The sequence below is a fragment of the Falco biarmicus genome, chromosome 11, assembly GCF_023638135.1.
Source record: "Falco biarmicus isolate bFalBia1 chromosome 11, bFalBia1.pri, whole genome shotgun sequence".
Classification (NCBI taxonomy): domain Eukaryota; kingdom Metazoa; phylum Chordata; class Aves; order Falconiformes; family Falconidae; genus Falco; species Falco biarmicus.
This window is the reverse complement of record NC_079298.1, coordinates 34425553-34441549: the sequence shown is the minus strand read 5'-3', so window position 1 is coordinate 34441549 and position 15997 is coordinate 34425553. Positions and strand designations below refer to the sequence as shown.

Here is a 15997-nt window from a genome sequence, read left to right as displayed (position 1 = left end):
AAAGCATGAGACTGCAATGAGGAACGTAATACTTGCAAATCTTCTCTCAAACGGTTGGATTTTCTGTGGAAGTTTTCCACCACAAGATCTCCTTTTGAGTGTTTTGATATACAGTGCTTATTATAAATGGCATAACCGAAGCAATTACCCTGATATGAGTTACAGCCGTTTTGTGAGATGACAAAAAGCAGATAAAATGTCAGCTAATGCTTCTTTATGTAAGGGAGTTACAAAATCTCATTACGTATTTTCAGAGCTAACATATTTTCAGAGCTAACTATGATCAAATGTCTACATAGGAAATACCAAGTATATTGAGGCTGCATGGAGGAAGAAAAAAGTGGCTCTGTTCAAAAAACTGCAGAAAACTGAATCATAACAGTGGAGAAGATCACAGTTTAAGTTTGGTAGCCAACTGCCAATAAAGAAAACTAGGGTTTTCTTCATTCAGGTAACAAAGAAAAATCTTTTCCATTCCAATAGATGTAGTTCAAATAGGAAGAAAATCCCATAGATGAGTGTATCCAAACAAGGTCTCTGAAAAATTATTTGAAATTAAAAAAATATTCCACAGATCTGATCCAGAGTGCAGCTGCCAAAACCTGCTAACTTCTGTTTATGGCCTTTTCCTTTAAATTCACCATAAAAAGACACTGTAAGTCTTGCCACCTAAAAAAAATGGTAGCGAGGATGAAATTTTCAGTCAGTCTTTGCCTCAAACTCAAACTATCATATGGGATAAAGATGCTGTACTTCATACTCCATTCACCTACACTCCTTGGAAAAAGTTTGTCCTAGAGTGCTTCGAGCTCAGTTTAAGTCATTTAGGGCTTGTTTTTCAGGAACTAGTCCAGCAGGACTAAATTTGTGACTACCAAGTTTGCCAATGAGGAAAAGAATAATATTGTCTAATACACTTCATCTGAAAAACAAAACACGGTTCTGGAAGCCATTCTGCTGAGGCTTCGTTCATTAACTTTCATTTAAAAGAATGAGAATTCAATGTCCAGTCACCTCTCAAAGCAAAGGACTCAACCTAGGTTTGGATAAGGCGGAGATTTGAATTTTAGCTGTTATTAATAAGCAATTCTTGTGTTCTTTTTCTCTCTAGTTTTCTAACAAATCGATGTTTACCACGTACCAAGAAGTGCGCAGATGCCCTTTGAACCAGCTGATGCAAGGACTCCGTTTTACCGACATTCTTTCCATATCCCCAGATACTATACAACCTACTAGTTGGACAATTTTTTCTTTTCATTAGAAACCTGCAAATGCCAAAAATGGATAGGGAAAAAATATGGTTTTTTTCATTCTATTTTATAGAATACATATAAATATTTCACTTATGTTTCTGTGCATGTGTCACAAACACCAGTTTCCCTTTGGAGCCGCTGCGATAGGTACGTATGCTGCATGTTACACCTCTGAGCTCATGGTGAACATAAACCTGACAGGGCTCTGATGTGGATCTTTGTAACTACGAATAGAAATACACCCTTGTTTAACACCATGTGTCATCCACTCGCTGTTTCAGAATACTGGTTGCTTACTAAAGTGCATGTGAGCAGCTCCCTTTATCAGTACCTCACTAGGGACAACAAGCAGTGTTTGCAGCCTCATGCTCTCTCTCCTGAATATTCACAGCAGCACAGCTCCATCAGAGCCTTTCTGTTAGTCAGGCATATCTTGGAAATGGCCAGACACTCCACTACACAGGTGAAACCTGGCAGAAGTCAAAAGCATCCTGGCATTCAGACAGCTACTTGTGTTCTACTTGGTCTCAACTCCAAAGCGTACCATGCAATCAACTTACCAGCAAGCAGAACTAGCAAGAAGATGCAACTCTTTTTCCTGGAAAAGCAATCTTAGGGATACTATAACTCTTAAGATAGGCACCAAAACTCTTTTACTTGCTATGGACACAATTTTAACAGGTCTGCAACTTAAATGTATATTATTTTGTTATTTTCACCAAATATGAACAAAATAAGAATAAACTCACATGCTGTCTATGAACCTTAAGTTCTTAGACCATACAGAAGGAGGACAGCTAGAAACCAACAGACAAGAAAAAAAATGCATTAAAAAGTCTTAATATTTGATTTTAAAACCAATTTGTGGAGGTACTCTATGATTATAAAGTGGTAATATTATAAACAAGCAGTGTTTACTCCCCCCCACGTCAGCAAATTATAAATCCTAATTCACCTTGCCCTTTGGTTAGCACATTTCCCTGACGTATACAGCATCTAGCTCACAGTGAAAGCCCCTGGGGGTCATTCCCATGCATTTGATGGCAAAGTAATTTTTTTAATTATTTTTTAGCAGCTGGTCGTTCAAGTATTTGTTCAAATTCATTTTTGATAGCTACAACTTGAGATTCTGGAAGAACAAAAAGTATTTCAAGTTATCCATTTATCTTTTTATATTCAAGTTACTTAAAATTACTCTATTTTTTTCCTGTCTTCTATTTAACAGTTTCTGATGACAGCTTAACCTTGCAACATTCAGTTACAAAACAGCTCTTTCTGTGGCTTGGACTGTAAATGATAGAGCTTATTCTCAAATAAGGTATCATCTAAGTAGTGAGAAGAGTAAAAATGGGCTGCATATCATCATTTATCATGTTATACCATAATAAACAAACATCCAGCAAAAGTGGGCAGTAATCCTCAGCGAATCCTTCTGCTTCCTTAAAAGTTGTGAAAAACAGGTCATGTGGGGTTCTACCTACTACTGGGGCAAAAAAATCTGTATTAGTTTGTACTCCACTATGTATAGAATTACAAGTTCCATGTGCAGATGTTAAGAAACATCTGAGAATGGCAGAGCCAAATTTTATTTCAGGGGCGCAAGTATTCCCAATGAGAAGTGAGGAATTTACTAATTTTTCCCACTGAACCATAGCTACAGATAAAATGAATGAAAATAATCAGGGTGAAAAATGCATCTGCTGGTGAGATTTTGTTGCTTTGAAAACCGTGCTTAAAGGCTGTACATGCCTTGCAAGGAAGACATGCTGTGGGCTTTGCAAAGCCTCAATCTCCCTTCCACAGAAATGTCATCTCAGAAAAAATCATTATTATTAGAATAATAGTATTTGCCTTGGATTTTCTGGAGTCAGTACAAACTGACTCCAAAAAAGGGGAGCAGCACCAGTGCTGGGGGACAACATTTTCCCTGCTGCTGCTCCATCTCCCCGTCTGGAAATAGTAACCTGACCTCAGTGAAGAGGTATAAATTCGATACACATTCTATATCCAACCTTTTGTAGGCAGTTAAACCTAAAATAGAAACAGGAACAGCTTTCAGGTGTTCCTCTCCAGAAATTTCAGCCAATGGAAGAATGCTGATGTTGAGGAAACTACTCTGGTTCCACAAACTGCTTTCATCTGGACCAAAGAGTACTTAAAGCAACTTTTGCAGAAGTAAAACCAACACTGATTCTTTGCAAAGATGGTTTATATCCCTAAAAAAAAAAAAAAAAAAAAAAAAAAAAAAAGCAGCACTTTTCTTATTAGTTGATAGATAAAATCTCCACCTGGTGGTGAATCCTGCCACAGCAAACTATCTCACTTACAAGGAAAATTCCCATTCCCACATATAACCAGTTCTTTATTATAGCCAATCCCCCTAAAACTGGGGAAGAGCAGCCTTCAGCAAAACATCATTACCATATCTCCCTGATTTTCTCTCATCTTCGAAAGCTGAAGAATCCTTTCAGTTATACTGCAGCTATCAGGTGCACAAGTGACCTTCCTCAGCCAAAAACGAACTTACAGAGAGCACACAGAATCACAGAACAGGCGGGGTTGGAAGGCACCTCTGGAGACCATCCAGTCCAACCCCTGCTAAAGCAGGGTCACCTGGAGCAGGTTGCACAGGGTCACATCCCGGTGGGGTTTGAAGGTCTCCAGAGCAGGAGACTCCACAGCCTCTCTGGGCTGCCTGTGCCAGGGCTCTGCCACCATCAAGGCAAAGTTCTTCCTCCTACTCAGACGGAACTGCCTGTGTTTGTTTGTGCCCATTGGCCCTAGTCCTGTCATTGGGCACCACTGAAAAAAGCCTGGCCCATCCTCTTGACAACTCCCTTAAGATATTTGTATACATTGATGAGATCCCCTCTCAGTCTTCTCCAGGCTGAACAGGCCCAGCTCTCTCAGCCTTTCCTCATGAGTGAGATGCAAACCTGCGCCATATGTAGGCTAGGGTGGAAGATGAAGTGTGCTGCTCTTTTTTCAGTTGTAAAAAAGTGCCAATTCCCAAGAAGTGTCTTCTGCCAAGGCTGAAGTTCCACCCTGTTGCTCAGTTTGCATACCGGTTATTTGCAATAATAGAAAACTTTAAGAGATACCAGCTACCTATATACCTAGGGTCCTCCAAAACAAAGCGTAGTTAGCTTTGCATTGTCATTTTGGGGGTAATTAGCCGGACACAGTTACTTCAGTTTTCCCCTTAATGTTGCTGGGTCTATACCCTAGAAACATTATCTGGATTTACGTTTTCCTGTGCACCTTATTAAAATGTAATGTCTCACTCACCTACTGTTTTCAGTAGCATCTTATTATTTAACAGCATCAATAAAAGCTTTGTAAGGGAGAATAAAGTGAGTATAAAATGGACATATAAAATCCACGAAGCCAGACCCTTGATCTATAGCACCGTGCATACCATGAATCCCTTTCTATACCCTGCTCTGCTGGACATTACCAGTGTTTCATAGTCATTTGGCTCACGACACCTGGTAATGCAGGAACAAAGCATCCCCCTTTCACACTTGATAGGGCTGAGCAACAACAACGAGACTTGCACGCAGCCACAACTGCAGTGACCTACAGTTCACGCAGCAGCAGGCTGCCGACAGCCACACTCTGCTTCAAGCATATGACCAAGGCCAGTGGTTATCTTACACGTATGCGTGCAAATATATAAATATATAATATATGCCTTTCCCTATGCCAGCAGGATCCTGTGATTACAGACTTTCGTGCACCATTCCCTAAAACATCTAGGATGACCTACTGCTGATGTATACAAATTATTCACTAACCACAATACAATTCTTGTGGGCCAAAAATAAGGTTTTGTTTCACCTGGACCAAATCCACTTTCTGTAGTCACTGAATTGCAATTTAAACACAATCAGCGCCGAACCTCAAAACATCTCTTCATTGAAATAGCAACGGATTTTATGTAGTGTTTAGTGCTGACATCAAGGGTGAAAGTGCAACGGGAAGGCTGCAGTGAGCCCCCAGCACCACGCTGTAGGGAATTACACAACTGCATTACAGCCCACTTCCTTCGTAACACATTTTCCACACGCAACAAAGATTAAAAATAGTAGTAGAGTGTGCTGATTATATACACACATAATACAATTATGACAAAAAGGTAAAGCATCCTCAAATGGGAAAATCTGTGCAGCATCTGAAGGAAATGAGCAAAGATTTGTTTACAAAGCGACCACACAGAGCGGCGGGGGGTATTTCAAAGGAAAAGCACTGGGGAAAAGTCACCGGTCATTTCAAAATGAGGTGCCCGAGGAGGGGATTTGGGCTCATCAGAAACACAAATACATGGAAACAAAGTTAAATACGCTCAGTATTCTTTTCTCCCCGTTGTGCACACTCATTTGCAACACAAGTGCTCTGCTGCGAGCCCCTTTCACACACGTGAGGGGAAAAAAAGTCCCCCAACCACTTGTTTAAGGCACATATTAAAATTACTGCGTTAACAATCTAAGCCCCACGAGCTCCCGACGCTGCGACCCGGCGGGGCCCCAGACGCGGCTGGCATGGCGCCTGCCGCCCCTTCGGCTTCTCCCGCCGGCCGGCGCCTTCCGTGGCGGTGTCCCAGGCAGGGCAGCGCGGGGCAGGCCGCCGGCAGGGCCCCACCGCGGGCACTTGCGGTGACGAGCTGCATTTTTAGAACATCACTTGGCAAACGGGCGGGTTTGGGGGGTCAGAAAACTTGAGGCGGGAAGGGGGGCGGCTCGGCACGGCTCTGGGCGCCAGGGCCGCCGGTGGGCAGCAGGCGCGGCGGGGCCGAGCGCCGTGAGGCCCGGGCGCCCCGAGGGGGGGGGGCTCCCCGCCGCCCTGCCCTGAGGAGAGGCCGGCGGCGCCGAGGGGACAGGACGAGCCAGGCAGTGAGGAGCGCCTCTAGGAACGCGCCCGCTCCTCCTCTTCCCCGAAAGGGACGGGGGGCCCCGGCTGCAACATCCCCCCTAAAGGCGGGTGCTCCCCTCAGCGCCCGCCCCCGGCGCTGCCGGCGGGGGCAGCCGCGGCGGGCCCGGCCGAGGTACGACGGCGCGTCCGCCGCCACCTCAGTGCCCCCCGCCGCAGCGTGGCGGCCGCGGAGGCGGACGGAGAGCCCCGGCCCGCGGCAGGTGGGAGCGGGACGGCGGCGGGGCGGGGCGGCGCGCAGAGCGAAATCCCCTACTCCGCCGTCGTTTCCGGCGGGCGGGTGTCGGCCGGTGAGTCACGGCCTGCAGCAGCGCTATATAACCGGGCGGGCGCCTCCCTGGCAGCGTTAAGGGCTTCTCAGCGACGAGTACCCGCAGAGCCTGAGCCACACCAGCCGCAGCCCCGCCGGGACATGCTCCTCCCCTGCGCCCTGGTGGCCGCGCTCCTGGCTACCGGCCACGCTGGTGAGTCCCGGCCCCTCACGGCAGGCGCGGGCCGATCGCGGGTGGATCGCGATCCAAACCGTGCGCGGGGAGTGCTGTTCCCTGCTTTTCAGCCGTGGGATGGATTAATTCTAGTTTTTTAACTGCTTTGTATTATCTTGCCATTTCTCAAATCCCTGACGTACGGTACAAAGGATGTCAGGCCTCTGCTGGCCTGTGTGACATAACCTGACCCTTCAGAGGGGCTGTATTGCTGTCGGGAAATAGAGACAAATTCTTTCACCTTTACTAATTGCTGTTACCTGTAGTAGCCCAAAGGCTGGTGTGAATGGATGCTCACACTCAGCCTTCCTGCTAAGCACTGCACTTCAGGGCATCGTCTGCCTAAGTTAGGGAAGTCGGCGCGGTGAGAGGAGCGGCCAGGCCGTGTAGCTGTGCGGGATCCCAGCCGTGCGAGATCCCAACCGCAGCATCTGGTTTTCTCGTTCTAGCCAACCCTTGCTGCTCCAACCCCTGTCAGAACAGGGGCGTGTGCATGACAACAGGACTGGATCAGTACGAATGTGACTGCACGAGGACAGGATATTATGGGGAAAACTGTACAACACGTAAGTATCCCAAATTCTCTGATTTACCTGAAAAGAGATTTAATTCCAGGATTGCAGATTATACTTAATAGCTAATTTACACCATCTTTCCATCAATGCTTACAGCGGAATTCTTCACGTGGCTGAGGCTAACATTGAAACCTTTGCCGAATACTGTCCACTACATCCTCACCCACTTCAAAGGAGCCTGGAATATCATCAATGACATTCCATTCTTAAGAGATGCTATTATGAGATACGTATTAACATGTAAGTATGAGTTCTCTCTTCTAGTCCTCTTAACTGGCAGAAGTTACTTGTAGGACTCAGGATACTGCACTTGATTGGTCTGTATATAAAGTTAACAACCAAAATTGCACTAAGATTTGAAACGTTCTAACCAAAACTTAAGACTTCTGCATGGTGCAGACTTGTATGAAACATTCTTTGAAATGAAAATGGGGTTTGCTCTAATCTCTGATAGAAGCCAGGATTTTGCCAGCGTAAATGCAGCACCAAATTGCTAGTGTTAATAGTTGGGTCCAGCTGACAATCCAGGACCCACTCCTGTCATTCAGTAATGGTAATCCCATTTAACATCAGTAGCTGATACCTGTAGAATTTGTTAATGCAACTGCTGCCAAAGTATGGAAAAGATCTGGCCCTGTGACCTATTTTTTGAGACCAAAATGTACAGTTTAAAGAATCAAATACTTTTTTTTTTACAGCGAGATCACACTTGATTGACAGTCCACCAACTTACAATAGTGATTATAGTTACAAAAGCTGGGAAGCTTATTCCAATCTTTCCTATTACACAAGAAGCCTTCCACCAGTAGGACTTGACTGCCCAACACCAATGGGTGTTAAAGGTAAGGAATAAATGAGATGTGTAATGTTTGCTTCTAGGAATGTCTACTTATCCTCTTAGAAAATACTGTGAGACCTGCTTGTCTATACTTTTTTTTTTTAGTGTAGTTGACTTTAAGAATAGCCAAGTTTTGGATACACTGTAAGACCTAAAAGATAACTATTGTGGTTCTCACTATTGAGTTACATGCTAGAAAAGGAATTCAGAAGTTCCTAACAAAATTTAAAAAGTGAGATAGAAAAGCAGATAATTGCCCTTTATTTGTATGCTACTGACCTTCAATAATATATTGAAAGTCTTAAGCCTTTTTGTTGGCAACAAAACTAAGTATTGAAAACTATGTTTATGCTTGAATATCTCACTGCTTTCTCTTGCAGGTAAGAAAGAGCTTCCAGATTCGAAAGTGATTGTGGAGAAGTTTTTGCTAAGGAAAAAATTTATTCCTGACCCACAAGGCACAAATGTGATGTTCACATTCTTTGCCCAACACTTCACTCATCAGTTCTTTAAGACTGACCACAAGAAAGGACCTGGCTTCACCAAAGCTCTCGGCCATGGGGTATGATCATACCTTTAACTTGAACACAGCACTTACATTCTAGCTGCTCAGTAGCTTCTAAGAACTATCTTGCAGGTTGTGAGGGTACACAAATACCAGTACATGTTTTGGTGCACACAAATTTGTCACAAACTAGTGGGCTTACCCCTTCTGCAACTTCTCCTGAGGAAAAATTCCAGCTCTTGATAGCATCTCTTCCTGGGTCAGAACTGCTTGTGCAAAGCATGTGGTGCAGTTTAAAATATCTGCACAGTGATCTCTATGACTTCTTTATTATTATTTCCAAGAACCTGCTCTCACCTGAAGCATGTTTGATTTGGTGAGTGTCCAGAACTTCTCTGGACTCTTTCTATCAGTTGCAAGGAGTGGCATCCAGCTCTGCAAAATATCTTGTGTGCTGCTAGTCAAAGAGACTTAGTTTAACAAGAGTTTTGAAAGCAGACTTTGATTTAGGATCTTCACCTAAAAGACAGGCAGCCTTTGGACAAAGAGTTGTTCAATACAAATGTAATATGTAGGTCTAAAACAAAGCTATAAAATACGTATGTGTGTATATACAAAGAGCTGTCTGCATAATAGAAAGCTGCTGACACTTTAAACAGAGTCCTTGTAAATTGACTGGCAATTCAACAAATTGCTGTTATGTGGAGATGGCTCCAGTTGCCAGGAAATAGTTTGGCTTCACATTAAATATTGTGCATGATATTATAAGGTAACAATAGTATATTTAAAAGGTAAACATCTAAGGGGTGAACTCCTATTGGCATCCATAGAAGTGGGATGTATCCTTAAATAGCAAAAGATGTGGGTTGGCTTCATGTTACAAATGCTTTTGTTTTATAGGTTGACTTGAATCATATTTACGGAGAGACTCTGGAGAGACAACTTAAACTGAGACTTCTAAAAGATGGAAAGCTAAAATACCAGGTATGTCTTATCTCAAAATTCCTGCTGCCTTATTGGATGACATGCACTTCCTAAACTAGCGTTCTGTGCATGGTGTAGTCGATCTAAAATGTAAGCCTAAAGTTGGCACTAACAGAGTCAAGACAGCTTAACTCATAAACATCATAGCTTAAGACTCTCTCTTTGTTCTTTCTTCCTCCCTGGCAGATGATTGATGGAGAAATGTATCCACCAACAGTGAAAGACACTCAGGCAGAGATGATCTACCCTCCTCACGTACCTGAACACTTGCAGTTTTCTGTCGGGCAGGAGGTGTTTGGTTTGGTCCCGGGCTTGATGATGTATGCTACAATATGGCTGAGGGAACACAACCGGGTCTGTGACATCCTGAAACAGGAGCATCCAGAGTGGGATGATGAGCAGCTGTTCCAAACTACTAGACTCATACTGATAGGTGAGTGTCACATCTACATGCAACTCTAACCTTCTTGAGTGACACTTCTAGCCGTTATCTGCTGCAGTTGGTGTAGTTAAGATGGAAATCTATTAAATGGGTGTGTGAGGGCATACATCTGAGCCTCTGTGACCTGTCACTGGGATTGTATTGGATACAGCTTCCTCCCAGCAATGTTAAAGACAGAACTGAATAAAACTGAGCTAAGTGATGCTTAATTCCCTTATCAAAGGGAAAAAGAACTGGGAAAAAGCAGGAAGTTAAGGTTCCTTCTCAGAGAAGGCATGTGAGGCTAGGTGACCTCAGACTGTCAGATCTTGTGGGGTTTTGTTTGTGGTGGTTGGTTTTTGGGTTGTTTTTTTTTTCTCCCCTGGGGTTGGGTTGGTTCAGGTATGCTTCAAAAGAAAGGCTGTGATTAAATCTGAAGTTAAGGAAGTTATGTAAAATGTAATTCTGCATACTTCTGTTTAATTCAGTGGTATTTCATCTTATATAAACGACAATGTACACTAAGCTTGGAAAGATCTTGTCCAAACTGACTGAAACAGTAAACCCAGACAACTGTATTAAGCAGCTCAGAAGCTGAGAGGTACTTTCACATATCAACTTTCTTCATTATCCCATACCTCTCGCCTAGAAAGTGTTGTGTAACTGAACATGATGTAGATACTGATGTGTGCTGTTCTGTGGAACGTACAAAGAAGTCTGTCTTGTGGAGGGGGCAGGGAAGCAGGCTACAGAAAACACTTTGGCTGTGGTAGAGAAAACTCTTGGGATCTCAAGTACTGTTCCACCCCTTAGTCACATAAAATGTATGAATTACTTTCTAGACACTATTACAGAACAATTGAAGTGTTTATCCTGATCACTCTAGTATTTTTTTAGAACAGTTCAGAAATGGTATTTTCTCTCAGAGCAGGATAACCACCTAAAGCTTTTCAGGGAAGCACTGCAAACATTCTTTTCTGTGTTATTGACCAACAGGAGAAACAATCAAGATTGTTATTGAGGACTATGTGCAGCACTTGAGTGGCTACCACTTCAAACTCAAGTTTGATCCTGAACTGCTGTTCAACCAGCGATTTCAATACCAGAACCGAATTGCAGCCGAATTCAATACTCTCTACCACTGGCACCCGCTTCTGCCTGACACTTTCCAGATACATGACCAGGAATACACTTTCCAGCAGTTCCTCTACAACAACTCTATAATGCTGGAACATGGCCTTTCCCATATGGTGAAGTCTTTCTCCAAGCAAAGTGCTGGCAGGGTAGGTACTTTCTCAAGCTCCTAGTGAACCAACAGACATATACTTCCAACTTTCTCCTGACTTACTAGGAGATCTTACTACTTTTAATCTTTATTAATAGGTTGCTGGTGGGAGAAATGTTCCTGCTGCAGTACAGAAAGTAGCAAAGGCTTCAATTGACCAAAGCAGACAAATGAGATACCAGAGCTTGAATGAGTACAGGAAACACTTCATGCTGAAACCGTTCAAATCATTTGAAGAACTTACAGGTAACAGTTTTCATCCTTCCTGACAAACAAGGGCCCTTCTATTAAATGGCTAACAGTCCTGCAGTGCTATTACTGGACTTGAAAAGGACAGTCTTGCAATGAAAATAGGGTTTTTCCACTTACCGCTTTTATTCATCAATAATTACAGGAGAAAAAGAAATGGCAGCTGAACTGGAAGAGCTTTATGGAGACATTGATGCTATGGAGCTGTACCCAGGTCTTCTCGTAGAAAAGCCACGACCAGGTGCCATCTTCGGTGAAACAATGGTGGAGATCGGAGCACCATTCTCTCTGAAAGGACTGATGGGAAATGCTATCTGCTCCCCTGAGTACTGGAAACCTAGCACCTTCGGTGGGAAAGTGGGCTTCGAAATAATCAATACTGCCTCCTTACAGAAGCTCGTCTGCAACAACGTGAAAGGCTGCCCTTTCACTGCTTTCCACACCTTAAATCCTGAACCCACAGAGGCAACTATTAATGTTAGTACCTCAAAAAGAGCAATGGAAGATATCAACCCCACACTACTACTGAAAGAGCGCTCTACTGAGTTGTAAAAATCCACTTATTTATTTAACTATATAACTTATTCTATTTATGGCTTAAAAGTGTTTAAAACCAAAAAACCACAGAAACTTGATTATCTTCATTGTGGGGGTTGTCCTAGATTCCTTACTTAGGTAAGGCTTCCACTTACAAAAGGGGTTTTCTGTGTTTGAGCTCTACAGTGGTGAATCCCTTGTTTAAAGTCTTCTGTAACAGAACTATGTATTCCAAAGTGGACAAAGGTTCCAACTTTTTTTAAAATGTTGTTTTAATACTTGACAAAGGGTGTTGGTGGTGCGTTTCGGGGGGGTTTTTTGTCTTTTCACTTGATAGATCACTTAACACTACAAAAGCAAACTATTGCCTTGGCAACTTTCTTAAACTTGAAAAATGGGCCATTGAACTAAAAGTACAGGAAAAATTTGACTTAATGAAAACTACTAGAAAAGGTTATGAATTCGGTATGAGCACTCCAAGACTAATGAAAATACCTATACTTGAGACTCACCTATTTATGTAAAGTCAGAGAATGCATTGCACTTACAGTTTATACTACCTCTCCTTCATTGCAAATAAGGCACTTTGTATAGTAACTTATATGTTTGTTTTTATGTGTAAATCTGCTTTCATGTGGCATTATACCTTTTTAATTTAATTATTTAAAGAAAATGGAACTTCTCTTGGATCCTACTTGTTTTTGAAGCGTATGTCACAAGTATTATTTGTGTACAAGGGTGATAATAAGGTACTGAGCTTAGAAATAACTGATTCTCAGGCTGCAATACAAGGCTGTTTTATATTTTGATACAGATGTTTTATTGTGCAAGTTTGGGGAGGTCTTAAACTTAGTCCGAAGTACTGGTATTCTTTTCATAGCTGTAGTTCTCTGGTCTACTTGATAATATAATTTTAATCTTATTTAATGGACAGTTTAGCTTTAGTTAAAGATGTGGCTGTTGTATACATGCTTTGGGTACACAAAGCTAGATTATTGGGGAATAATGAAAACTGGGAAGCAGTGTAAATGCACGGCAGAGACATTAATACAGAAGACCAGGACTTGAAGCTAGTTTATGTCTGTGCACAGAAGCCATACTCATGACTTAGTTCTATTTATTGGGGGGAGGAGGGATAATCGGGACAATGTTTTGCTTATAACTTATAAACAGAGGCATTTTAAGTGGCTTCAGCTTAATTAAAACTGGCTAGCTAGCACAAAATCTCCTAGATGTAATTGTTCTGGTCAGCACTAAAATATCTATTCTCATGTGGACACATAAGAAGTTGCACGGGATCTTGTACCAGCACTTCAGACTTGCATATAAGGGTATCTTTTTTTAATTTCTAGAGAGGAAATATAGAAGATGATCTTCCCATAAAAACAGCTGGGGAACTATAGGTAAAAAGAAAAAGTCACTTCAGACTGGAATAGAGCAGCAACCTGGTATTCTGTGCCCCTGCCCAAAATTGCTTGACTACTTGTGGAAAAGGACTTGAGTTTTATGTTTCATCTGACTCTCAAACACTTGTAAAGGCTATGGCAGTAGTATAGTTTGACTGTGACTTCTGTTTCTGTTGATTTGTTTAGAGACAATGATTACCTTATACTGTGTAAGTTTGTAATTGTTAGTGAAGAGCTGAATCAAGATCTCCTGTCGCAGTCAGTACCAGTGAATGATTTGAGGTGGTCTTTGGTATGAGTGCTTCGGGAGAAATAAGGGCATTTGTTTTCTTTTTTGCTGTTTGAAGCACGCAGAAGGGAAAAAACTTCACTAACCTCGCATTAAAAGGTGGATGGTACTGTATGTGCTAATAAGTGAACCCTGCTTGGGCACTTGTCAAACATGTGACTGTCATTCAGACCCATCTTTGGAACACACTTCTTCAGAGCACCCTTCTACCGTGAACAAGGAAAAGTGTTTGGCTTTCAGTCAAAGGGAGACAAGTCTAGACAGGTCTCTATTTTGGGGTAGGAAAAGAGGAATTCCTCAGACCGTGTCATTTGAGTTATATTACAAGCTGCCTCGTAAATGAATCATGTTCACTGCATTTTGTACTCTGCAGCCACATTTCAACAGTCACTTATCTGTGACCCAACCTGCTGGGTTTGGCTGGGTTCAAGTTGCTCATGATAAGTATGTATGAGACTATTTATTTAAAATTCTGTGAATTGTTTTTCACTTTATTTTTGTAGGACAAGAATGTTTTTAAAATGCAATTGTTTATATAAATAATTTGAAAACATTACCTGTATGGGCTCATTTGCTTGTGATTTTGTTCAGCAATATTTAGTATGAAACTATTCTTTTTATCTCATTTCTCCGTTTAATCTCAAGTGGGAATTCCAAGGGATTACTAACAGCATTAAATTCTCTCATCTCTCAAACCCAAGGTGCCTGTATGGTTATTCCTGCCACCCCGCCCTTCCTTGTTCACCAGTGAAAAGGGTTTTCACCACGACGTGCCTAGGGCAGCCAGCTGGTAGCCGCTCCAGTACAGAGGCCAGCAGTGCTCTAGAGGGGCAAGTGCGGTACTGGAGTGCTGCAGCCCCGCGTTGGGGTAACCACGGGCCCTTCACCTCTGTTCAGAGTGCTGACTGTCCCAAGCCAGAGCAGGCCATAGGCCTTTCCCTTCAAGCTTGCCGTGCTCCAGAAGGGGAAGCTGCTCTGGGGTGTGGGCAACCACTGGGGAAGGTCTTTGCACTTGAGCATGTTTTCAGCAGTGGTGGCTTGTCCCTGTTGTCAGACAGCGAACTGAAGCTGTTGCAGCCACTTCTTCATTGCCTGCCTTCTCTCTGCACAAAGGTCCTGCTTTGTTACCGTTGCCACCGTTAGCGGCTAACCTTCTGCAAAGTAACAAGCTGGAAAGATGGGCAGTGGGGCTAGGACAAGAGCAGTGGTGTGCTTAATAAAGAGACAGGGCTTGTATGAAATGGTGCAACATGTTCCTTTCCTATGAAGAGCACCTCTGAGGACACCGACACCTGTCTCTTCCCTACAATTTTCATCTCTGATAAGCAGTGAGGGGAAGCTATAAAGGAGACAACCAAGGGGATCACATACCTAGTACTGCCTCAGTCACCTTCTACCACCTCCACCCAGCCACCAACTAAATGTCACGTCAAGCACACTTCTGTGCTCAGACCCCCACTACCATGCCACTGTTGACCGTCTCCAGTACTCCCCCATCCCAATATTGGTGCCCCATCCTCTCACAGCCTCTTCCTAGTGACCAACCCCGTAGCCACAGTCCTTCACCCAGAGTCACTTTCCTTCCAACCACCCAAAATCCTCCTTGGCCCAAGGCTCCTGCTAGTGACCCACAGCTCTGTATTCCCAATGACCCTCCAGCCCTGGGAATATGACAGTCCTCCTGCCTCTGCTCTATAGCTCCTTTCCATCTCCACCAGTGTGCAGCTTCCTTGTGTTTCTATGGTACCCAGGCACCTAAACACCTCCAGCAACTCTCCTCAAAACTCAGTCCTCGTCACATGAGTGACCATCTTTAGCCCCAAGAACGCAACACCCAAAGGACCCTCCCAAGAGCATCACTCCCATCCCTGTCCTGGCCGCAGGCGGAGACTGTGAGTGAACAGAGGCATGTGAAGACCACATATGAGCAATGTGGGTTTTTTTCTTTAATAACCAGTCAACTCATTTGCTCTGCAGGTTAATTCATTTTGACATGTTTCTGCTTTGAGGGGAAGTTGAACAAGTGAAGACGAGGCCAGTCGCTTCGGTGGGAGGAGGATGGGCTCGGCCACTGCCACCAAGGGGGCAAGGCACTGCACGGCAAGCGGGGCAGTCAGAAAGCAGCAGCGAGGTCAGCCACAGAGAAGGTGTTTCAGGTGGCTGCTGCCCGAATTAGGGAAGGGCCAATCCAGATGGGTTTGGTGCACAATGGATGAGATAGCTCGATCTTTGGAGGAGCTC

The 15997-nt window shown here is 43.4% G+C and overlaps 1 protein-coding gene across 1 annotated transcript; it reads left to right on the top strand.

Moving 5' to 3' along the window:
- Nucleotides 1–6335: 6335 nt before the first annotated feature.
- PTGS2 (prostaglandin-endoperoxide synthase 2) lies at nucleotides 6336–14312 on the top strand. Its single transcript, XM_056356259.1, has 10 exons — nucleotides 6336–6646; nucleotides 7117–7233; nucleotides 7339–7482; nucleotides 7941–8084; nucleotides 8461–8642; nucleotides 9486–9569; nucleotides 9756–10002; nucleotides 10987–11273; nucleotides 11374–11521; nucleotides 11670–14312. The coding sequence occupies exons 1-10, from the start codon at nucleotides 6595–6597 to the stop codon at nucleotides 12074–12076; spliced, it is 1812 nt and encodes a 603-aa protein (XP_056212234.1). The 5' UTR covers nucleotides 6336–6594; the 3' UTR covers nucleotides 12077–14312.
- Nucleotides 14313–15997: the final 1685 nt, after the last annotated feature.

Bases quoted from the DNA above. Each gene is read 5' to 3' on its own strand.
- PTGS2 (XM_056356259.1), top strand. From the start codon at position 6,595: ATGCTCCTCCCCTGCGCCCTGGTGGCCGCGCTCCTGGCTACCGGCCAC. The intron at 8,643-9,485 runs GTATGATCATAC...TTTGTTTTATAG, and splicing joins CCAAAGCTCTCGGCCATGGG to GTTGACTTGAATCATATTTA. The intron at 11,522-11,669 runs GTAACAGTTTTC...CAATAATTACAG, and splicing joins ATCATTTGAAGAACTTACAG to GAGAAAAAGAAATGGCAGCT.